General features: G+C 41.9%; 1 protein-coding gene and 1 long non-coding RNA gene across 9 annotated transcripts; one reads left to right on the forward strand and one right to left on the reverse strand.

Annotated features, from left to right (window-relative positions):
* Window positions 1-1,174: 1,174 nt before the first annotated feature.
* Window positions 1,175-21,896, reverse strand: prag1 (PEAK1 related, kinase-activating pseudokinase 1). Of its 8 annotated transcripts, none has more exons than XM_032569674.1 (7): window positions 21,145-21,657; window positions 20,973-21,018; window positions 18,836-19,182; window positions 17,046-18,751; window positions 9,716-9,861; window positions 8,035-8,801; window positions 1,175-4,436 (listed from the first exon to the last, which is right to left on the reverse strand). In XM_032569674.1, the coding sequence occupies exons 3-7, from the start codon at window positions 19,103-19,105 to the stop codon at window positions 3,276-3,278; spliced, it is 4,050 nt and encodes a 1,349-aa protein (XP_032425565.1). In that variant the 5' UTR covers window positions 19,106-19,182; window positions 20,973-21,018; window positions 21,145-21,657; the 3' UTR covers window positions 1,175-3,275. The 8 variants fall into 8 exon arrangements, with proteins under 8 accessions (XP_032425565.1, XP_032425560.1, XP_032425564.1 ...); XM_032569669.1 differs by having other exon boundaries at window positions 18,836-19,186; XM_032569673.1 differs by lacking the exons at window positions 20,973-21,018; window positions 21,145-21,657 and adding an exon at window positions 21,671-21,896.
* Window positions 21,897-21,969: 73 nt separating this feature from the next.
* On the forward strand, window positions 21,970-23,119 carry LOC116724198 (uncharacterized). The gene is made up of 2 exons (XR_004340118.1): window positions 21,970-22,079; window positions 22,177-23,119. It is a non-coding gene; the product is annotated as an uncharacterized LOC116724198 (long non-coding RNA).
* The last annotated feature ends 707 nt before the right edge of the window (window positions 23,120-23,826 follow it).

The raw sequence follows: 23,826 nt of genomic DNA on the forward strand, positions 1-23,826 counted from the left end.
TGGGTGGGAGGGGTTTCTGGTGGGTTAGTTGGATACTTGACAGACTCCTTTACTTGGTGGGAGTGTGTGTGTGGGAGACAGAGACCAGCAGTGTTCTTGGAAATGCCATTCCATTGGCCAAAACACCCTAGCAACATGGTTCCACCTATGACGGAGGAGCACCCGGTGGTTTGAAGGAGTGATGTGAAGCAGAAAGCTGTGGGGTGGGCCGGTGTGAGGGGGAGTCAGTGGCAGCACGGAGGAGACACATGGGTGGGTGGGGGCATAGGGCAGAGCTGTTTTGGCCTGAGGCTCCAAACTCCAATTGAGATTCCTCAACACGACCAACCTGTTATAGGTTGAAGGGTTAACGGGTGATGCACCTGCGTCTTTCACAACAGCAAACATTTCCACTGTGAAAATGCTACTTTTTTTTTTTTTTACATTTGTTTCACCTTAAAATTTTTATTCAGAAATTTTAGCGTCTTTTTACTAATTCAAGAACATATCTCCAATTTAGTCATTAATATACAACTTTTACAGTTTTTTTTTTAATGTGTGTCTGTGTAAAACATACCCTTATAAAATTCTGTTTCTAAGGAGGACCTGAACTAAAATGTTCACTTTATAAACTCTAATTTCTGATAAAACAAAAAAGCTATGTACATATTTATATGACTCAGCTGCATTAACTTTTCACAGTCACTTTCTACCAACACTGACAGAATATAGTTCATTGTTGGAAGCATGTTTATTATGTTGGCCAAAATTAAAGTAACAGCATTGGCAACAATATACATAAACGCGCTTATTTAAATTATCATAATGGCTGCAATAGAAAGATATTAAATTGAATTAAAACACATTGTTTTAAGCATCTATTCTTGCTACTTGTTATACTTCCAGTAGCAGCTAAAGTGATGCTCTCCTTACACTTTATTGTGCATAAACAGAATAAATAAGTGAAAATTCAGCTTACATCTTAAGGTACTTTGTGAAAGTACTACACGTATCATTTCGCTCTGATTTGTAAAAAATTATGATCTTTGCCACGGTTTGTATGAGAATACTCTTCAGGTGCAATAATCTTCAGCACCACGAGGTGGGGCTGCACCACAGACATTCCTACACCAATGCCCATTTTTAAAATATCCATTAACTTGGAGACGTACAAAAAGTGCCAAAACACAGAATATAACTGTGGGAAAATATATGCACAGTTTATTGAGCGATGCAAATAGGACAAACACACACACACAAAAGAAAATCAAATCCATTATGCATTAGTTCAGAGCATGTTTCTTGTTAGAAATCTAAATTAGTCGTGGGCAAACACCTGCATGCAGGCTGTTTACCAAACAGTTTATTTGAATATTTTTATTGGGGATAAAAAAAAAATATACAGAAAAAAGATCATTTGAGCCTTTTTCTGCACCCAACAATAGTCACAAAAGGAAATGTACATATAAAAAGAAAGAGTGAACTCAGAAAAACTTCCAGTGACTTGCGTAGGAAAACAAAAATACGTCATAAATAACACCTGCTGTTCATATTCATGGCTTTTTAAGACCTGCTTGGGCTCACGTTTGCTTTTGAAAATCATTTACAAATAACTGTACAAAGTTGTTACCGGAACATTCTGTGAAAGGCCAGTTTCACAAAAGACAAATGAAATATATTTACACTTGGTTCAAATCACTGAAACATATACAAAGAACAAAAGGCACCTCAACAAAAGTCAAAACATTTAAATGTGTGATGGAAGTCAGTAGGGCACAGATGTCAAACTCCAGTCCTCAAGGACTGTCCTTGCACTTTTTCCTGCAGTTTTTAGATATGCCACAGGTACAAAACACTGGAATGAAATGGCTTAATTACCGCCTCCTTGTGTAGATCAGTTCTCCAGAGCCTTGCTAATGACCTAATTATTCTATTCAGGTGTGGTGCAGCAGAGGCTCATCTAAAAGTTGCAGGACTGCGGCCCTCGAGGACTGGAGTTTGACACCCCGGCAGTAGGGCTTGGGAAAACTTTGTCAGTCAATACAGAAGCAGGTGTGTTTGATAGTTTTGGCCAGTAAACCAGTAACCAGTTGCTTTCACAGTACAGCACTATGTGCCTGCGGCTTAAAAGAGTGGAGGAGAAGATACGACAAGTTCAAATTGACAATCAACATCTTATTTTGAGAAGAAACTAGATGTAAATGGAGAAAAATGAGCTGTATGTTTAGACAACTAAGTGTTATAGACAGACACATTATCAGGTTATAAGTTAATAAGCTTCCACAGTACCTCCACATCTATTTATTAAATACACAGGATGTTAAATAAGAAACTTTGGTAATGGTACTTTGTCAATCACTTTTTTCTAGTGATGCACCTAGAAAGTTGTCTGAAAGCTTGATCGGCTTTGATCAATGACCAGCCTGATCAGTGAATACACCACAACAGAAGCTACCAGGATATGCTGACCACACTATTTTCTGAGGAAGTCGTTACAGGTGGAAGTCGTCTCACAGTTAGCCATTCTTTGTATCAGCGTGGTAACTATAATCAGGGGAAACAAAGATGTGAAGAACGTTCAAACTTTCTACAATATGGTTTCATCTAGGCTGCAAGAGAGCAGATAACGGGAACACTAATTGAGTTACAACAAAGTTGCAGTGGTTTATCCTTTCAAGCTTTTAACTTCTACCTGTTGTAGAAAATGCTGCATTTGGAAACTTTGGCAACCTCAGAGCTAACGTCAGGATCCAGATTCTGTATAAATAACCATGGAAACAGCAGTGTCAGCTGTGCCTGTTCACCAATATATGATGCTAATGCTGGTAGAAAATGTTAACTATGTAAACCCTTTTTTCAGATGACAGTAAACCTGGTTTGCAGCAATTTGTCCCTCACACTCACACACACACCAACAGATGTAGCCTTTACTCCCAATATAAAGGATTAAACACTCGTGGCAGAATACTGATCTTCTATTTTCTGGTCTTAAGAGAAATCCCTTTCAACAGGTCCAAGCCTTTTAAAAAAACAGATTTTGTAAATTAGACCCAAATTTTGATTGGTGCATCTCTCCTTCTTTAGGGTCCTCTTATCCTGTCTTCATGGGGGCTGCCATTGGTGAAGAAACTCCAGCACAGAGTGTGTAGATGGTTTGATTTATGGCTCTCATACACGCAGAAGTAACATTATCAGGTTCACAGTTCAGTGCATAGTGTCTGGATATTATCTATGACTCTCATTCGCACGTTCACAAGTTCACACATGATTTTAATGCGGCTCGCACACATGAGCTGTCACTTTAGGGAGTAGAGCAGTTCGGCCGTGTGGCAGAGAGACAGAGGGTGAGCTGTGGAAAAGTACTGACAGCACAGCCAGTCCTCCAGCTCGGCGTTCCTCTCTGGCTCCAGCGAGCGCTCGGCGAACTTCATCATCAGCAGGGCCCGTTTCACATCCAGCCAGTTGAGCAGGCCTTCGTTTCGGGACCCGTCAACAAAGCCCCCGCCTCGCCTGTGCCGTTCCCACTGCTGCTCCATCAGGTCTTTCCGGGGTCCCCAAAGCAGGCTCTGTAGTATCCGCTTAGCCTCCTGGATGTGGATGCGCTTGATGGGGTCGGGTTGCAGGAGGAGCTGTGCGAGCTTCTGGAGGCCCAAGGAGTAAATGGATATAGGGGGCACAGGAGGCAAGTCCTCGCAGCGGTAGTCCTGTTCCCTCAGCGCTGGACTCACCTCAAATGGGTTGGGCAGGTGGAGAAGCTCGTAGATCAAGATGCCAGCCTGGAACTCGTCAAATTTACGATACTGAGCAGCAGAGACGATCTCGGGCGCCAGTCTGGCGTGGTCACGCTTGATGCGAGGGTCCCCGTTCGTCGAAGCAGCGTCCTCTGACGAGCGCCGCTTGGCCTTGGCAAAGTTGCTGATGAGGAGACGGGGGAGGTGGCGCTGAACGTCTCCAGCAGCTACACCGTTACAGGCACTGCCATCAGCGGTGCTCTGCTGAGTTAGGTGGGCTGGCTTTTGTTGGTGAGGGATCAACAGCAGGTTTTCTAAACACAGGTCACGGTGCGTGACCCCATGCTCCTTCAGGTGCTCAAGGCCATTGCAGAGTTGCAGAAGCAGGAAGCAAACACGGCGCTCGTAGACCTCAGGCTGAGTCTTATGGAACGCCTCCCACTCCCGAACGAAGTCAGCAGTGGTCTGATGGGGAATCTCAGGCGTGATGACCACCACTCTCTCTTGCTCTGCTTGCTGACCTTGAGCAGATGCTGCACAGTGGGGCGATGTAGGAGCCAGCGCAGCAGGCAGAGAGACTTCATTTGAAGGCAGCATGCTCTGAGGAACACAGGCGAGAAAGTGACCACAATCCTGCTGGATGTTAAAGTGAGGAGGGATGCTCTGCTGCACTGTCAGACCGTAGAGATGACCCTGTTTGGCATCATTGGATGAACTCTTACAGATCTGTGGAGCAAGCAACATAAGGCAGAAGTGAGAAAGGACAAAGACAGATTGCATGTAAAAAGGTAAACATATGTTCTTGATAATAAAAAAAAATATTTGTTAATGGAAATAAAAGCACCCCCCCCCCCCCCCCCCCCCCCAGTTTCTGATTTATATATACACAATATTTTGATTGCAGTAGGTTACCTATAGAAGTCATTCATTGTCTATTTCTGCTTATCTTTGGGGAATGGGGATTGTAGTCTACAATCATTGATTGAGACCCTGGACAGGTTGCTAGTCTTCAATCTGTACCTTCAATTAGAGCAGGAAAGCTCTAATTGAAGCACACTGGAGACCTACCATCCTGCAACTTTTAGATGCATCCTCACTAAAACAGACCAGGATCAGCTCTGAACAGACCTGCTAACAAGCCATTCATTTGATTCAGGTGTGTTGGAGCAGGGAAACATCTGAAAGTTGCAGGATGGTAGCTCTCGAGGACTGGACTTGAGCGCCACTGAATTAACACTAAATACACATTTGGACCCAAAGGTTGAAACTTATCTCCAAAGTAGACTTTTAGAAGCCCAGAGAAAAAAAAACTCAAATCAGTTTTAGCAAACAATGTTTAATATACCTATGAACAACTGCCATATATCCATTAGGGTGTGATTAACAAATAAGCTAATGATTATTTACATGAGAAAAGAAGGGTGGAGGTGATGCACCACTTTCTGTGAATCATAAAAAATGAAACATGTAAACCATTTAACATAATAGTAAAGCTGGGGTAAAAGCAATGCTATTACATGTTAAACTCCAGGTGATTTTGTTGTTCATTTGTTTTTTTGTACACTGTCTCACTTTTCTATTAAACTCTGCATGTTTGTTTCTCAGTATTCATTTCACACAGGAAGATTATTGGTGGTGTACTGCCTCCAACCTCCATTTCCACATGTAAATAACCCTTTGCTTCTTAATAAACCTCCCAATGCAATCGTAATGGAGTATTTAAAGGTTCACAAAATAGCATTAAATAAACCGGAATAATTTTGAGATCGGAATTGTTTAAGGTTGCTGAAGTCCACTTTGGTCTTCAGCTATGTGGTAGCTACTAGCTTAGCATCGCAAATAATACTGGCAACTGAAGTTGTTTCAGAGAAGTTTCTCTTCAGAATCTCTATTCTGTTAGTTTCACACAGGAAGAATTTTGGTGGTGCACTGCCTCCTAGATTAATTTTCTTTGTTCAAAATATTCTTCTCCTTTGTAAATAATCATTCAGTGCAAACATGATGGTGGTCATGGTGTGGAAACCACAACAATGTTTTTCAGATCGGCGTTGTTGACTGAAGTCTGCTCCGGTCTTCGCCTCCGCAGACCAGCCATTAGCTTGTACCTAATTTTTTTTCTTTATAGGCAAGTTATTAACTGCTCGCATTTTTTAAAAGAAAATGAAAAAAAAAAATCCTGGACCATCTCTTTAAGTATTATAAAAGACTGTCATGGGAAACACTCAACACCACCGAAAACCATTCTCATAAAATGTTAACAATGTTTTTTATTGTGGCCATGGTTGGATTGCTAATCTCTCCTAAAAACATTTATTGGGAACAGATTTTAAGAATCAACATGTCTGAAACATAAAAATAATTAAACACCACAGACAGCCTATTAAACACAAAGTGGCTGCAGAAATATATATCATCAGCAGTTCTGAAGGATCCTCTCATGCTGCATTGTGTGTGTGTGTGTGTGTGAGGGGTGGCCTTGACAACAGTGGTTTGTCTGACTGTAAATCCTTTCTGGAATGTAAAGATTAATTGTGGCTGGAGATATTAAGCAACAGTCTGGGAGGCTAGCCTGTGGTGTAACACATGCAGCACAAAGAGCTGCTGCTTTGTACTGCAATAAAGACTAGAGCACAAAGATCAGTGAGACTGAATCCACGCCCTGCTCGCCGCTTGTTTACTTTCTGGGGTTTGAAGGTTTGAACAGCAATGGGAACCATCCCATCTGTAGACCAACAACACTGCAACCACATGTTTTTCATTTCTAGGGCTTTTCTTTAAACTCTCAAACCGTTTTATAAATTCACACCCACTAGACAATTGCTAAGGTAACGGGAGTGAATAGGCACAACACAGCAATTGACTTTCTAATGCTTCATTCATTGTTCTCTATTTTAACTTCCTGTAATCTTGTCAATAGCCTTTGAATTCACATCAAAGACTATTGATGTGAATAAAAAAGGATTATAATTTTTAAAAAATAATTTTCCCTACTTTAAAGCTTCTCCTATTGCTACATCAGACTGTGAGACCAGATCATGCATTTCCTCAGAAGCATTCATTGATGAGACAGATATTGCTGCTGAGACAAGACTGCCTTTTACTTCTATTTATTGTGCTTATATACATTTCTCGCAGGAGTAGCAGGGGGAAGCTTAGTCTTCAAACTCCCCGATGTTTTTTCAGTTGAATGTGTCCAGGAAACCTTCAAAGGGTGACTTGAATTAGGTATCCTGATACCAGAAACACCTCATCTGACTCCTTTTAATTCTTGAGAAACATTAACTCTGCTGCAGGCTGACCCAGGATGATGGAGCTCTTAACCCCAAGCAAACATCGATCCCGATGCTGTGGTTTGTTTCAAAACCCAAAGCAGTAGTGAAAGTACTTTGTTCAGTTAGTGGTTACTTGGAGTTTGCTACACTGCAGACTGAACACCAGATCATGGACAAACATTACTGATCCAGATCACTAACTCCCTCTGCTGCTGGGTGTTAAAACATGTAACTTTCACACCTGAATTAAGGCCTCAAGAAACCTTTTTTTTGCTAATTTGTTTCATGATAAAATTATAAGGTAGTTACTTATTGGCAAGATTATCATAGTCTAGGGGATAGCAGGGGTAGGCGGTTCTCTTTTTAATTCTGGTGCTAAAACAGTTTGAAAACTTCTGCATTAAGTTACTAATTTAGTAAAACTTTTCAAGGTGTAAAAAAATTGATATTTAAGAAGATTTTTAAAAATTGCACTGAGGCAAAACTCGCAAATTACAGGCGATAAGACTTTTTCACTTTCGATACAATACCAATATTGCAGCTTTCACTGTTGGCCAATACCAATATTGACTCAATATGATACCAATATGGCTCATACGTAATTATGTTACTTATTTTGTAGTGTAGTGTTAAAAATGCCTTGATCATGTGACAGTACTAGAACAGAAAACAATAGTCAACAACAATAGGTAAGCGTACAACTGACCTATTTATTATTTTCCAATGGGTCTGCATGCAAGATACAAGCACTGCAGAAGAGAAATGCTGGGGCAGACTAAACGCTGGAGCGGAGAGCTTTTGTCGGCAGGCTTATATCAGAGATTTTGGATGCATGATATAATCCAATACTCCTTTTTTGGTTGATATTGGACCAGTTTCCAATATCAATATCGAATCGGGACACCCCTAATGCAAACTATGTTCTGAGTGCTCTGTAATTAAATAAAACTCTTTTTCATTGTAAATTCTCAGACAGTTCACTAGCTGTTCAGTTGTCAGTTGAACCAAGAGTATAGAAGTAATACTATTTTGTTTCAGGATTTAAGGATTACCTTCACAGCGTAGGAGTTCCTGGGGTCCGATGCGCAGGCAGCAGAGTAGTACACAGCATCTCCTGCGTTGCAGCTCGGCTTGTTGGAAGTAAGCCTGAATAGCGACCAGTTGCTCTCGTCAAACCTAAGCGGATTCTTCTGGGAGCGAGTAAAGTGATCTTCACATTTCAGGGCCAAGCGTCGTAGGGACTCCGCATATAGGCCGCCCAGTTTGGAGTACACTCCTTCCCTGCTGTCGATGTTGCTCAGAAGAGTCTGGAGCTGCATGCTCGAGCCAAGGTTTGGTGCCGAGCCGGCTTCTGAGGCCGAAAAGGGCGCGCTAAGCTGCGGCGAGGACAAGCAGGTGATGCTGGTTCGGCAGTGCACGCCTAACCGCCCCTGGGTCTTTTGTTGCTCATCCAGAGTCCGGGACTTTGAGGGCCTAGCCAGAGGGAGGTGGCAGCGCTCCAGGGACTCGTTGGAGGAGAAAACAGGCCGGGGGTCAACAGGACTCGATGGCAGGCTGGTGCGGGAAGCGGCATCAGTGGAGCGACACACATTGCTCTCCGAGCCGGCGAACGGAAAGCGCGGGTAGGCTCGGATGAAGGGTTTCCCATTGGCGGTGTCTGGAGCTGACACGGTGCGGTTGACCATTTTCTTCTCTGGCAGAGGAGGCGGTTGGGTGCTTAAGCTGCTGAAGGAGGACAAGTGAGGAGAACCAGGAGCTGATGCTACAGGAGTTCTGGGAAACGGTGAAGAACAAGACATTCGTGTAGCATCTCGAGACCCTAAGGAGGAGAAAAAAATTACATTAGTGGCTTCTGGTATGATCTCGGTCTGGTTGAGTATTTTTTTTATATTACCAATTTTTTTTTTGGAGTGTCTTTGCAATAAAAAATGAAAAAGAATTACATGTTCTGTCAGATCACCCAGGAATACCTTGACAACCTAGAAAACAAGCTGAATTCTAAGTATTATTCCTATTTCTTAGAGCCTAAATCTGACTGATTCATATATTTCTTACTGTAAACCTCGTTAGACCATCCAACCCCCTTATCTAACTGCTTAGCTATAAACACATACCTCGTTTCCTCAGAAGAGCTGGAAATTTCCACAACCTCTGATTCAAGTCAACACTCAAGACATCTTCCACCAGATTATGATCCATTCAATTCAATTAAAGGCTTCGCATTACACTCGAGGAGGCAGACGACAAGGTAATTGCGCTGTGCAGTCTTCAATAACTGCTTTCACAGTGAGGGGAGACGCATAAAGGCAGAAAAAAAAAGACGTACTCTGTAGGATGTAGCCAAACCCTTTTTTTTCCTCGTTATCAGAGTCCATAATTATCTCTTCAAACAGCATTGCACAGGAAGTTGCAGCAATTACAAGCGTCTGAGAGCCACCAAGGTTTAAAGCCGATACGCCAAGGACAAATGCCACTCACTGTGCGAGCCACGTCACATGTTTGAAGACTTTAGAAATCTCAAACACACCCAGTCATAACAAAATAAGGAAGGCAAGAGATAAGTGGGAAAACATAACCTTGCAGCGAAACATTTCCTCTTTTGGTGGGTTGAATGTGAGGGAGCAGAAATGCAACTAACCCCTATAAACAGGAGACAATGCTTTGGATTCTCTGTGCATGTCCCTGTTGGAGTAAATCCTCTTAGCTGGACGTGATTTGTTGTGACTGACTTACCGGTGTCAGCTGTCAGGTTGTCAGTGGATGCAGCTGGTAGGCTAATGCTGCCCAGGCTCCGAACAGACGACACGGGGCTCTCTGCTGACCCTCCCTGGCTGCTGCAGTTCAACTCCACGGTGCTGCCGCTCATCTTACCACTCACCCTGTAAGAGACAACGTAGCAAATTAAAGTAACAAGGGAAAAAAAAATGTTTGTGAACTAATTTCAAAATGATTGGTTAGGGGAAACTGTCAGGAAGGCCGACCACAGTATCTGCACTTTTGCTGAAGAAATAGTAATGTTTTGATGTGACCGTTTGTAAATGTGGAACCGATTCACTTCCTCTTGGCTGTTTTTTTTTTTAAATCTGTGTTTTGGTGCTGATAAATCTAGGCGAAAGAGTACATTTGTTTTTACTTTAAATGGTCAGGAGTAGTTCCACTTCCTCATAGTGAGGTACACTTCTTTATTCTGAGCTTATTTATTGCTGAAACAGAATGATCCTCAGGAATAAGGTGTTTACAAACTTATAAAAACTGCAGCGTGTGACTAGTTGAAGCTCTGGAACCTTGGCCACAAGTAGATTTCAAAAATAAAAGTGATGCTTGCAATGTCCTGACATTCTAAACATGAAGCATCTCATTGCATGAGACAAAGGAAAGGCAATTTTACAATTAATTAAAAGAAACACAAGCAAGAAGACAATGGGTTGTACTGGAATTTTTTTTAGGTGTACCAGAGTAAAAGTGGCTCAATGCTAATGCAAATATTTTGCAGATTTTTGTTTGTAAAAACAAAACAAACAAAAATAAAAAAAAAACTCTGAAAGCCAGCCACATTTTCCTTCTTCACAGCTGTGGCCACTCTGCTTGCCACCATCAGCGTATGGATGTGTGTGTGTGAATGAAGCACTAAGTACAAGCCATTTACCATGTACTTTGCACATAAAATACCCATAAAAAGCTCTGGTTTTTGTGGGAAAACATTCAACCTTGTAGATACAGAGCTTTTGGTTCATAATCGCAAGTATGACACAAAACACCACCCAAATCTTTAAAACATTAAGACTTATTCCTTTTCATATTTGAGGGAGAAGCATTTCCTTCCTCCTTTTTACTTCCTGACTGACATGATGGCCTCTCACAATGCCAACGAAAAGGCTCCATGAGCAGAGTTTTAATCCAGAAGCTGACCAATTAGGCCGACTGACAGCCATTCACTCGTCTCATTATACACCTAAATGGCTCGGAGGGGTGGAGGGCTAGAACCCGTTCCTCTCCTTTATCATAATCGTTCCTCTCTGTCATTTCAAAATGACTCCTCCATGACTTCAATTCCTACATAAATCAGCAGAACAAACAGAAGAGGAGGACAGGAGGAGTTGAGTGCAGTGGGGGAGACAAAGGGTGAGGTATTCGCTCAGTGGCCAGTGTGCTAGCTAGAGGATCCGCTGTCGTTTTGCAGACAAAAGAGGTGTGATGAAAGGCAGGGGAAGTGCTGAGGCACGGGACAAATGGTAACAAATGTACGGATTGCAAGTCCATGAGTGTGTCTCTGCATTTATCTCTCAAGCTGAGCAAATTTGTATTCAAAACATGAATGAAAAAAAAATCGTCATTCTTTGCTGTGTTGAAACATGTGCAAAGATTGATAAGTATTCTCAAAACGTTCCGGTTTGCCGGTGGATTTCACATTCATTCCCACGAATGGAATGCTCACTTTTAGCCTAAACATCCTGGCTGCCCATTTCCTCTCCGTAGATTTAATCATCCTTCCTGCCGGCATGAAGTACTGTGATAAACTTGTCAAGCGAGGTGTCTCCACTTATCAACCCAGAAGCCACACAGACTCTAAATATCAACAGATACCCTTACGGTGCATGGCAGCCTCCGTCTGTTTACACACACCGAGTCCTGACGTTGTCTTTAAAAAAAGCAGGGCAACAGGAGGCTGCTTGACTTTAAAAACAGACCAGAGTGGAGTTACATGCAGCTGGCTGCAGCTCACCTTCTGGGTTAAAGGAGAGACAGACTAAAGCAGGAGCCATGGTGTTGTTGTGACTCACTCAACTGGTTTCACTTCCTGTATTGAAATTAGAGGCCCTATTTGTGGTAAAACAAATGACGTGACACCATCACAGAAGCACGTTCCTCACATTTGGTAAAGTGTGCAAAAGTTCAGCAACTCACCTGTTATTAAAACACAAATTGCCTGCATGATATGTTGAACTGACTTTGCATGGCAATAACATATCCAGTCTATTGGATGGACCATGATACTAAAGATCATTGAGAGTTGGAAGCACATTTGCACCAAATGTGGATTTGTCACAACATCATTGAATCATTTTCTAATATCCCACCATCCCCTAACAAACAGTAATTAACTAAGGATTTTATATTAGAATAATAATCTTAAATTTATAGACATTAGAGATTTGTATGATCTATCCAAGGGCTGGTTTGAGGTTCTCAGAGTAGGCCAGCCTTGAGTAAAATTATAATGGTTTCAGGGACAACAATAGTAATATAAAAACCTAAGGTAAAAATGTAGAACATGATCTGATTGCTTTCAATTAAAATACAAACACAAATATTATTTCCACAGCTGCAAAATAAGAGCTGTTATAATAATGTATCATCACCCAAGATAGGCAGAATCACAAGTACAAAAGTAGGACGATGAAAAATAAAAGATTCTGTGAATTCTAACATTGCTTTTCCTGCACCACTTTGTTGAGGTTTTGGCTTGACAGCTTGAAGTAGGGATAGGCAGATTCCAAACAAAACCTACCATAAGAGGCAAAGTGTTGCTTCTGCAGTGATACTGAAACACTAAGATTGTTCAGTTCAAATGCTTAATCAGTATTGAACTTTGTTTTGTTCGGCTATCAATTTTAATCTTGAATTACAAAGTTTATTATCTTCTGTGTTGGATTGTTGTGGAATTCCCGTACATTACAATATAGTCCAGAGAAGAAAGAAACCGATTGTTTCTTTGCTTTGACTGTAGTAGAGTTACTATGGCTATCTAGTCATATAAACCAAAGACCCATTAATGTTTGACACAAATCCATGTTATCTTTTGTACATGGCTCCAGTCTGGCTTGTTATCGCCCACCTCAGTCAGACGTCTACTTCTTAACGGCACTCTAAGGCTTTTCTGTACATTTCCTTTTGTCACTTCTCATCTATAAGTGCAAAAGTACCTATGTTACCTTTCAGGTTTTCTTCAACTTACAGCTACCTTAACACACATGCAGGTTGTGAAAACAAAAGTCAAAGCAGCACTTCTACTTTGGTAACCAAGCTGCTGATAAAGGTGTGAAAATGCAGATGCTTCTGGAAAAAGGTGGTTTAGTGTAGAGTTTTTTTTTTTTTTTTTTAAAGCCAATACTGAACCACAAGAACATCACCATTTCCCATCATGAGACTGCTCATAAAAAAGTCCTGTAAATTTCCATCTCTAACTGTAAAACATAAGAAAAAAATAAATAAATCAGCTATCAGGTGCTTACCTCATGCTGCCGAAGCAGAGGTCCTTGCCGGGTCGGCAGGCACACAAAATTGGTCCCTGGATCAGACTGGTGGCTCTCTAAAGCCCTGTCATGTGTAGTAACACAACTCTGGTTCCACACGAGTCATGAGGATATTTAAAGTGTCTCAGCAGGAAAAGCAACTGCATCCGTTAGATGTGTGGAATATAAGCCCTTGTTTCTTATATTTAGCATTCTCTTGTTCAGCTACTAGTGTGGAGTAAACTTTAAGTGTGTCCGGCACCAACAGGATGCTATCTGTTGTGCTGCAAAAAAAAAATAACACATAAAACAAGGGTGGCTCTGTGAAGGGAGGGGCAGAGCATCTTGGAACATGTGTTTACTGAGTAGGAAGCAGCTCAAACCCAAGTCCAACTCAGTGGACTTGAAACCAGGAGGCTGGTCTATAAATTCTACTTCTACTGGTTGTAATTGATATCCAAGCGGGAACAGTATGGGAGCTGCCAGGGGCAACAATCTGCTCACTTAAGCCCCGCCTCATGGCAGCAATCAATGGCCAGCTGACACACCTTCTTTGTTATGAAAACTACTTAGGACATAGGGCACAGGTACAAACACAGTCGTCTTAGTCTGACTCACTATGCAGTACGGTGCCGGATATAATAGATAAAAAAGACAACAATGTGCCATTTGCAGCCATGATAAAACACTCTGGGAGGCAGATTCTTCAAGCCATCTGTGGCTTTTAAATGATTCAGAGAATCAAAATGTTCCCTCACAAGACAGAATGTACACGTGACTTTGTGTGGTGGTCAAGATTTTCCATTCATTAAACAAATATTAATACAACTTCTGCCAATAAAATTTGAAAAAAATATATATAAAAAGACAAAAATGATATTCTATGATTTATTGTTCTGATAAACACCCTTGTTATTTAACCAAAGTAAAGGCTGAATATTATTTCCATGTCCTAAGGCCATTCTCACACCTCTCTGTATTCATTGGCACTTAATTCAGGTAGGGGGTTAGATATCCCACTGAGAAATGGGACACTCCTTCAAGAAGCTGGTGCATCATCTGTTCTCAGTTTCCTATGTAAATGTGGTCAACTATTTATGAATCCTGCAGACTTATAAATCAAAATGTTTTATGTTTCTCAAAACTGTAACACAAGATCTACCCAAGTGAAAAATCTGTCCATTTTATTTGATTTAAAAAGCATTTAGATCTTATATAATATGTTGCCAATATGCTCACCAAATTTGAAAGATCAAATTTAAAATTACAAAATGGTAGAGAATAAGAAGAAATCTTCAAATATACTTAAGCGATGTTAATGATTAGAGGGACTTCATAAATGTCAATATCTCAAAATTGAATGTACTTAGTACAGTAACATTTTATGTTAGGGTAATGCATCTATTATCAGACACATTGAAGAAATTGCGATGCCTTTTTGCATTTTGGATCTTGTGACAGTTTATTTATAGTTTTATTATATTTTTTTTACTTGGGGGGGGGGAAAAACTGAAAAAATATCAATTATATTGGTGTGCACCAAGCTACATAATGTAATAGTTGAGACTGTTAAATATTTCAAATTGAAATATTTGAATAGTTTTTTTCTGCTGACCAACAATAATCAAGAATGATATCAAGTGTGGAACACTTCAAACTAGAAATCATAATGGATACTGAAACACTAAGATATAAAATAACCCAAACTACACTCCACAATCACTTTATTTGGCAAAGCTCTTCAATTGCTTGTGGCAGCAACTCATGCCTTTTGATATTTAGTGGTGAAGATAGGCTGTTGAAGTTAAAATCAAGCACCAGAATGAGGATGGAGGCACATTTAAGTCACTTAGAATGTAGAATTACTATTGCCAAGATGGGCAGGTCTGTACGTTTCAGAAACTGCTGACCAGGTGGGATTTACATGCACAGTCATTTCTCAGGGTCAGAAAAAAATGGTTAAAAAAAAAAAGAAAGAGAGAAAATATTCACCGAGAGGCAGTTGTGTGTGCAAAAATGCCTTTGATTTCAAGGTTGCTACCCTCAAGGTTGGCAGAATAGCATTTCTGAAAGCACATGTTGAACCCTAAAGCAGATTGGTGGGAGGTTTTATGCCCTCTGTTATAAAGCTCAAATTATTTCAAACTGGGTTCTTGAACATCTTGAGGAGTCCCCTATACTTCAGCTTCACCAATCACCAGATCTCAATCGAAAAGAGCACCACTAAGGTGTGTTGGAACAAGAGATTTGTATCATGGATGATCCAACAAACCTGCAGCAACTGTGTATTGCCATCATGCCAAGATGGGACCAAACGCTCTAAAAAAAGGTTTCCAACACCTTGTTGAGTCTATGATAAAGCTGTTCAAGAAATTCAAAGTGGCTAGTAATGTATTTGCAACAGTTCCTATTAATTTGTATTAACTTGTGCCCTTTTATAATTGCTGCTTTAAAGGTCAAAATGATATTCCTCTCAGCCCTCCCTCTACTCCACAGAACCTGATCAGCCATTTTTGACAATAGCAGGCTTTTGGTGTGTCTGATTCAAGTGGACAAAACTTATTATTAAAAGAAAGTTGGTTGGAGGTGAGTTACACCTCATCTTCACCAGCCCAGACAAAGAAAAGTCTATTTTAGGGGAATCATCTCTTTTAAATACCAAACTGATGGCCCCTTCTCTTTTTCTGCTGTGGATTGCTGACTCAGACTGCAGAATATATTCTTATCCACGTGGTAGCTGGGCAAAATTACAAATGTTAAGTGGAAAAAAAGCAGATGTGGACTTCACGAACATGAAGTATGGCTACAGTGCAAATATGTTGGTTAATATTGAAAGGCTGTAAACAAATGTTTTTAAAAAAAGCGTTGTCTGTGTATGATGAACAACAAAGAAAGAATAAAAAGCCAGTTTATTTGACAATGAGACTTATTGTTCAGTAGCCAAAACAGTTTATAGCAACGTGACACAGCAGTGGACTATCCACCAGGCCTATTTTGTGCATTAATTAGAACTGAAGAAGTCACAATACCAGTAGGAACAGAACAAGGCATGCATTGAGGATTATGCCCCAATGGTTTGAATGATCACACAGCGTCAGAATGGAGGCCAATTCAAGGCTGAATAATGATGCTATGAAAGGAGAAGGCACTGAAGGTTTCACATGGAGATGACTGCAGTAAGGTGCATTTAAATGCAAGAAGTGAGAGTGTGCACTGTAGCAGCAACGCAGCTATATATACACACCAGACATGGGAGCAAATCCCATATCTGAATTTAGACCTACTGCATGGGGAAAGGGCTAAATTATCTGCTAAGACCATTTTCTAGACTTGTGCATGCCAGAGTGGAATAAAATGGGCTCAAATAGGCAATGACATCCAAATTGTGTTTAAACAGCTAGCGGATTTTCGATAATGCCGCTGTCTGAATGTAAATAATAATTTAGACTCACTGCTGCTTAAGATGTCTGAGTTTTTGATGCAATTTGCCCTCCATGTGGATAAAGATTGTTTATACTGCAACAAAAGTTTGAGGAATGGAAAACCCAAATTTTCCTAAAAGTACAGATTATTTTCGGAGTACAAACATCTAAAATTGTACTTTAAACATTGACACCTCATTATCTTTATAGTTTTGACTCCATTCTGCCTCTGCTGATTTCTACTTGCCAGTCAACATTATACTTTTTTTTAAAAGGTGAATCAGTTAATTATATTGCTTTTGGATTTACGAAATTTAATAAAAAATAAGACGCCATTTGTTTGGGCATTCTAGTTTGAATGTTATTGACCCAGAGCATAAATCCAAACAAGATCTTTGTTATTCTTACCTGTGCAGTTTTTTAGGTGGGGGAGGTGGTGGGTTGAGGTCAAGGTTGGGAACTCCTTTCCCCTCTGCCAGCAGCTCTGTTGAGCCTCCATGCAACGGTTGCTTGGTCGGCATGCTCTCGTTATGCTTGCCCTCCTCCTCTGTGCTGGTGCCCTCGGTTTCCCGCTGACAGGCATCATTGTTGGAGGCAGCCGGGGGGGCCGTGCCTGGCTCTGTCATCGGAGGGGGACTGCTGTGGATCTTACAGTCATTGGCCTCCTTCCAGACAGCAGCACCATTGATGGGTCCAGTCCCCTGGGAGGTTATTCCCAAACTAGCGGCAACTTGCTTCTTCTGGTCTTCTTCCTCCTCTTCTTCCTCAATGCGGCAGTTCCAGCCAGGGCTGTGGTGGCTGGACTTGTGCAAGCGTTCGGATGTTGCACACTGGTTGTCTGCGGGGCCCTTGAAGTGTCCTTCTCTCGCAGAGACGAGGAAGAGCATGGGGAGTTCTGGGAGCGGGATAGGGGAGGACAAGGATGCTGAGAGGCTAGATGTGCCAAGTTTAGGGAATTCAGGAAGGAGGATCGGAGAAGACATGGATGGTGAAAGGCTAGAGGTACCTAGTTTTGGGGAGCGAGAACTTCTCTTGGGAGGAATGGGTGGGCTAGACTGGGGCTTTGGGTGCAGGTTGGGGGACAAAGAAGGTTCTCTGCCAAGAGAAGGTGCACTGTAGCTGGGACTGGGCCAACGGAAGGCTGGGCTACTGGGATCTTTGCATGCTGTAGGGCTAAAGTGGCACTGGGTGCCAACACCTGAATCTGGGCTGCTTAGGAAAAAAGTTCTGTTGTTCTCTGTGTGAGCAGCCACTACGGTGATGGTGGCGCGCTGACTCTCTCCAGAACGTTCAGACTCCGAGGACTTGGATTGCTTAATCTGGTTTTGGGACTCGGGACAGGAAAGCAGTCCATTTCCTAGTGGCTTAGGCTTCCTCTTGGTGCTTTCAGCGTATATTGGTTCAGAGTCTTCCTGAACACTTGGAGAGCTTGGAGTTGATTCTGGGCTACCTGTGGCTGATGGCCTTTGGTGTATCCCGAGCCCATTCTGTTGTTCTACTGATCCATCAGGCCCAGGAAGGGAATCAGTACTGCTGTGATAGGAAGAAGGAGAGTCTGAGAAGCTGTTCTGTTTAGACAGAGCAGGAATGGGACTGAGGGATGTTGGACTAATGTGATTTGTAGATTCCACACTTGAAACTGTGGTGTAGGCAGTGGAAGTGCTGGGCATTTTTGTGTTGATGCCACTACTGCATAAAGGGTTGTGATGAACTGTGGTATGTTCAGAAGAAACACCATCCACTGACAAAGGGATCTCCACTGTTGATTCATTGGACTCCCTAAAATTACTCCTTTCATTGTAAGTGCTCTTTGGTCCAATAGCTGGTGCATTATTCTGCTGCCAGCATGAGTCTCCATTGGCATTTTTCTTGAAACTCTTTGAACCTCTTCCTTCCTCCTGGCTGACATAAACATTACTAATGAAGAGAGAGTCTTTGGGCAGGATACTGGGGGACAAGGAGAGGCAGCTGTTGTAGTCAATCTTGGCATTAGGGCTTTGAAGACCCGCCTCTTTATGGGCCTTGTTGCAACCATTATTATCATCAATGTAGAGTGGTGACATGTTTTGGAGCTTCTTTAGACCCATTCGCTCACTTGGACTCTTTGGGTTGTCCTGCTCCAAAAAAATGAGACCTCATTAAAAGCCAGGAAAAAAAAGTCAGAAAGCGAAGTACAGGTAATCATTTAAGAAACTCACCTGTTCTATGTTCATGTTCACATCTTTCATCTCACTTGTGTCAAAGCTCATCATGGTGGGTTTGACAGCAATGGTTGGCTTGCTGTAGGGCGAAGGTGCAGTCACTCCACCCTCCTCATCACCTCCCAAGCTGCTCTTCAAACAAGCTGGCGGGACGTTGTCATCAGAGACGCGAGTCTTGTGAGTCTTGTGTGCACTGAGCGGGTGGAAGCAGTTCTTGCAAGAGCCAGGTTTCCACACGTGTTCTGCAAAGTCACCACAGGCTGACATCTTCGGTTTGCTGAGAGTCGGATTTGGTCAGAGGAGGTGGCGAAGGAATCTTCCAGACAGAGGATAAGCTCTCATGGCTGGCTAGGAGAAGATGGTAGAAGAAGGAAGCATAATTAACCAAGAGATCAAATTAGATCATTTTTATTTTGAGTGCCAGAACAAACTATTTATCAGCTCATTCTTTACATTTTGCAGCTAACAACGCTTCAATTTTACAAAAAAAGTCTAAATGTCAGGTTTAGAACAAAGACTCCAGTGATAAAAGAAATTCAGTGAAAGAAGCACCACGACAGCCAAGCCATAAGAACTTAAGGGTCATCCTGAGATGTAACTCAAGATGACCAAATATGTGCTATGCTATATGTTCCCATGGCCTCCTAAATTAGAGGGCATGTGGTCTCCATTCAAATAAAAGGCTTGCCGAAGTGAGCCCAGCAACATGAAAGCCCTACAAAGAGTCCTCAGCAGCCCCCCGACAAGCAAGAAGAAGACGGAGGAGCCTCAAACATCCCAGAGGTCGGAATGTCAGGAATGTCTAAAGGCACAAGTCTCACCAGGGTGAATCTTACACCCAGAACAAGCTCCCTTCCCCCCCCCCCAATGTGCAACAACACTCACCCACCCCTCCAAATCCACATGTGTCCTCCCTTGCTAACAAACAAAACTGAGCCACACACACCCCCTCCTTCTGACTGGTCATGTCCTGTTTGACTGGACTGACAGTGAGGCGAAGAACAACATTTCAGAGGACTTGTTTGTCTCTTTGTAACGTTTTTTTTTTAAAAATAATCTTAACACAGTACAAGAGCTTCTCAACAAGGTGCTATCACAACTCATGCCAACATCAGCTCATTATTCAGATGCTGAATATTTGAGAAAGGGAGGCAATAAGCAAGACCTTTCTGAAAGAAAGCTGTAAAAATGTATTTAATGCACATATACATAAAAAGTAATACATGTTAAAATAATACAGTTAAGTGTTTTGTGATTTTTAAAAAATGATATTATGGCACCAGCAGAACAATCTTGAGATCTACTAATCCTATAGTAGTCATAAGGAGTTTCTCTGTTGGTAAAGATAATACCTGTTTACATTTTCTTTGTTCTTTCTGACTTAGTCTGAGCAGGAAAGCACCCACCAGCTCACTGTTTGTTTAACCGTTCCTGCGACAACAGAGGAAGCAGAGCATTGCCCAAGATCTCGTGGTGTTGTCCACTAGTCATGCGATGAGATGGCTGTCTAGAGACTCAAATGTTTTCAGAACACTATCACAAAGAGCTGATAGACCTAGTGGGCGTTCTGGACTTTACAATCTCTTACAAGTTGTCTGAAATGCAGCCACACAAGACTAAAACGTTAACGAATGGTGTGCCTGCTGCTTGTTGACCGTGGTCGGTCCTTCTTTGATCAATGATAGACCCCTTATTCCCCACACCTTCTCAAGCTCAAGGTCCAGCATTTCTCACTTCCTCGTATAAAGCACACACACAGAAACGGAGAAAAGCAAAATACCAGCCTTGCAACAAGCCATGGCGGATAAAAAAAAAATAAGTAAATTTTTCGCTAGTATGTCAGGAGTCACTGGCTGGAGGGTGGATGTGGAATTTAAAGCTTTTGGTGCCACCTGCGGCAGACATTATGAACCTTGAAGTGATCATCCTCATTCCTCATGAGGGTTTCAGGTCTTGCATTGCATGCATTGCTCTAAGCTAAATGTGTGCACTTTTAAAAACAAGATGTGACAGTGAGGTGTCTTACAGTAACGCTCTAAAAACAGGTAAAGCTACACCTTATCTAAATAATAAATCTGTCTGCACCAGAAATCATGCATGCACTAGACCCTGGGGGTCATTTTTTGAGCCTTACACTCTATGTGCTGCAGTGTCCAAGAAGCTTAATTGGACATCACAATCTGAAAAACAAAAAAACAGTCTAGTCATTCATTCATCATTCATACATGATCACAATAATTGGACGTCCATTTGTCTATGTTCCAGTCTGATAACCAGGTCACGGCAGTGTGTGCACACACACTCACTTTGAACGGGCGCTGCATTCGTCACGCCTGCTCACCCACACAGCAGCCCCTTCATTCACCAAGAAAAGGGAGGGAGGGGGCGCGCAACCTGTTCTTCTGCTTATAGTCAGAGGGAGGGAGGGGGGTGTCCGCCAAAACTTCTCAAAAACTTCCAACTCTGAGGTGTCTTTATCTTTTCAGTATCTGACTAAATTTCTCTTAGGTATGCGATGAACACACTACACGTGTTAAGAGGGTTGAGGCTCTGAAAAATGAGGTTTGAGAAAAAATTGCTTTGTTTTACCAACGAGGAAATTGGTAAAATAGCCCCCCTTCTCATTACTTTAAACAGAAAATTTTTGATACGTTTTTTTTTTTTTTTGTCTTCATCTTTATCACATCAAATCAAAGCAGAATAAAGAGTGTGGTTCAGTAAGCCAGGTATACTGGAGGAAATAAACGAGCAAAAACAAATAAATAAATAAAAAAATGCAGCTGCAACATAATCGAGCGCTCAAGGTTATATTGTCTGCTGGCTGCTGCTTACCTGCTCGGACTTTCTCCTCCCTGGCAACACAAAAAGCTTTACTGTGAGAAAATAAAAAATAAAAAAAATAAGAGAAAACGTGTCCAATGATAAATGGTCCTTTGATTTTCCAGTGTCCTTACGGGTTTCCCTCCGGCTACAGAGCCGGGGTAGAGTGCGTTGCTACGGGCTGGCTTGCTCTCCTGCCCTGCATGCCTCTGGTGCTGCTGCTGCTGCCGCTAATCTGTGCAGAGGTGAAATGCTGCTGGAGAACAGCTGAAGTCCTCTGCTGCAGCGTCAGGGGGAGAGCAGAAGAAGGTGGGAGGAGCTCCTTCAACCAGCCATGCAGTCTGGCAAGCGGCCACACTCACCGATCCTCGTTAAACCTCCTGCGTTGCTTTGCTGTCATTAATGTTCAGCACGCAACCAGGTTACTTAAAATATTACAGACGGAAAATTTAGACTGTTGAAGAAATCTAATACAACCATAATGTATCCGTTTAAGTTTTGTTTTGTTTCTCCTGCAGGCAATCAATCTTGGTCAGAGGGCTCTTTGAAGTGGGCAGAATTTGAAGTGCCCCTCTCTCCCCCGGGACTGCTCCTGTTTCTGGGTGACAGTGATGGGGAGGAACGCTGCCACCGCTTCAGAGCCAGTCTGGACCCCCTGCTGGTCTCCATTACGGTCAGCAAAAGGGAGAGGCAGAACTCGGGGAGGGACAAACACGGGAGAACCAGTCATCTGCAGAGATTAGACATTTGACTTTGATTGTGATACAACGACTGAGTGCAATGCAAAAGTATTGATGCACCTTATTTGTCACTGAATTAAAATGCAATCGCAGCTTCAAGTCTTTTTGAGGGTATGTGTCTACCAAGTTTGCACATCCAGAGTGAGATTTCTTTCCAGAACAGCTCTAGCTCACACAGATAGGATGGAGAGCATCATTTTCCATTTTCTGGCTACAGATCCTCAGGTTGAATTAGGTCTAGACTTTGACAAGGCCATTCAAGCAAACAAATGAGCTTTTATATAAACCATATTCTTGTTGCTCTGGGTGTATGTTCAGGTGTTCAGGACTGTTATGCTGCAGCAGTTTTTCCTCCTGAAGAGCCCTGTGTTTTGCCCCATCCATGTTTTCATCAGCTCTGCCTAACTCCCCTGGGTTCAGGATGACATGCATTGCAAGTTTTATGTCACAAAGTTTAGCTTTATATGACCATAGCACAGTCTTCCACATTTTTGCTGGCTTTTTCATGCTCTTCCTGATTAACTGGATGCTAGACTCTTTCTATTTTCAGATGATAGACAATGCTCCAGGAAATGTTCAAAGCTTGAATACTGTTTTGTAACCCAAATCTGCTTTTAAACTCTATATAAGTTTGTCTTCCTTGGTGTTCATAATACTGTTTTCTGAATAAGCTATGGAAACCCTTAGAATTTGTTGGTGATAAAACCTGAAAAAAACTCTACCCATATGAATACTTTTACAAGGCATTCTTTAAAGATCTGTTTTCATCATTTTTGAGTGTTAAAAGGGTTAGAAAAAAACATAACCCTTTAGATCTCCTAACCCTACAAAATCAAAGATCCCATGCAGTCTGCTTCCTTGCGTATGGTCCGATTCGACGCGCATGAATCGATTGGACACAGTAACGCGGGTTTCCTGGACGTTGCTTAAAGATTTATAGCAGAGCTGAGACAATCAGCATAAGTAGCACAACAGAGACTGGATCCAGGAAAAGTGCTATCCTTTACAAGACCACCTGTTGAATCTGGAGATGGCTGCAGCCCTCTCAAGAGGATTAGGGGCTTGTTGCGCTTCATCTATTTTTGGCAAAGGAAAAGCTTGTCATAATTCTGCTAATGGGATGATTCTAGCAGTTCTCGCTTTGCAGATAAAAGGCAGGTTGAGACCTGGAAAGCTTTTAGATGTATTTTGAAAGAAGACATAACTCTAAATGCTAAATTTCTTGCTTTTTTAGGGGGTCATTTTCTAATTTTACTGTTGGAAATATCAGCTTCTGATTTAGGTGGTGGATGGTGTCTGTGCTGAGAGAACCCCTGATCATCTACGTGCGTTTTCATTCTGTAAGGGTGGGTCTGTCAAATAAAACTGAGATGGTGTGTAAATATTATGGACAAACTTGGTTAAGAAGCCTTTTACTCTAACCCTAAT

Source organism: Xiphophorus hellerii, chromosome 8 (assembly GCF_003331165.1).
Source record: "Xiphophorus hellerii strain 12219 chromosome 8, Xiphophorus_hellerii-4.1, whole genome shotgun sequence".
In the NCBI taxonomy this organism is placed as follows: Eukaryota; Metazoa; Chordata; class Actinopteri; order Cyprinodontiformes; family Poeciliidae; genus Xiphophorus; species Xiphophorus hellerii.

Excerpts from the sequence above, each read along its gene's own strand:
- prag1 (XM_032569673.1), bottom strand. The coding sequence starts at position 19,105 with ATGTCAGCCTGTGGTGACTTTGCAGAACACGTGTGGAAACCTGGCTCT. Across the intron at positions 18,752-18,835 it reads TGAACATGAACATAGAACAG|GACAACCCAAAGAGTCCAAG; the intron begins GTGAGTTTCTTA and ends TTTTTGGAGCAG. Across the intron at positions 4,437-8,034 it reads GGAACTCCTACGCTGTGAAG|ATCTGTAAGAGTTCATCCAA; the intron begins GTAATCCTTAAA and ends CTTGCTCCACAG.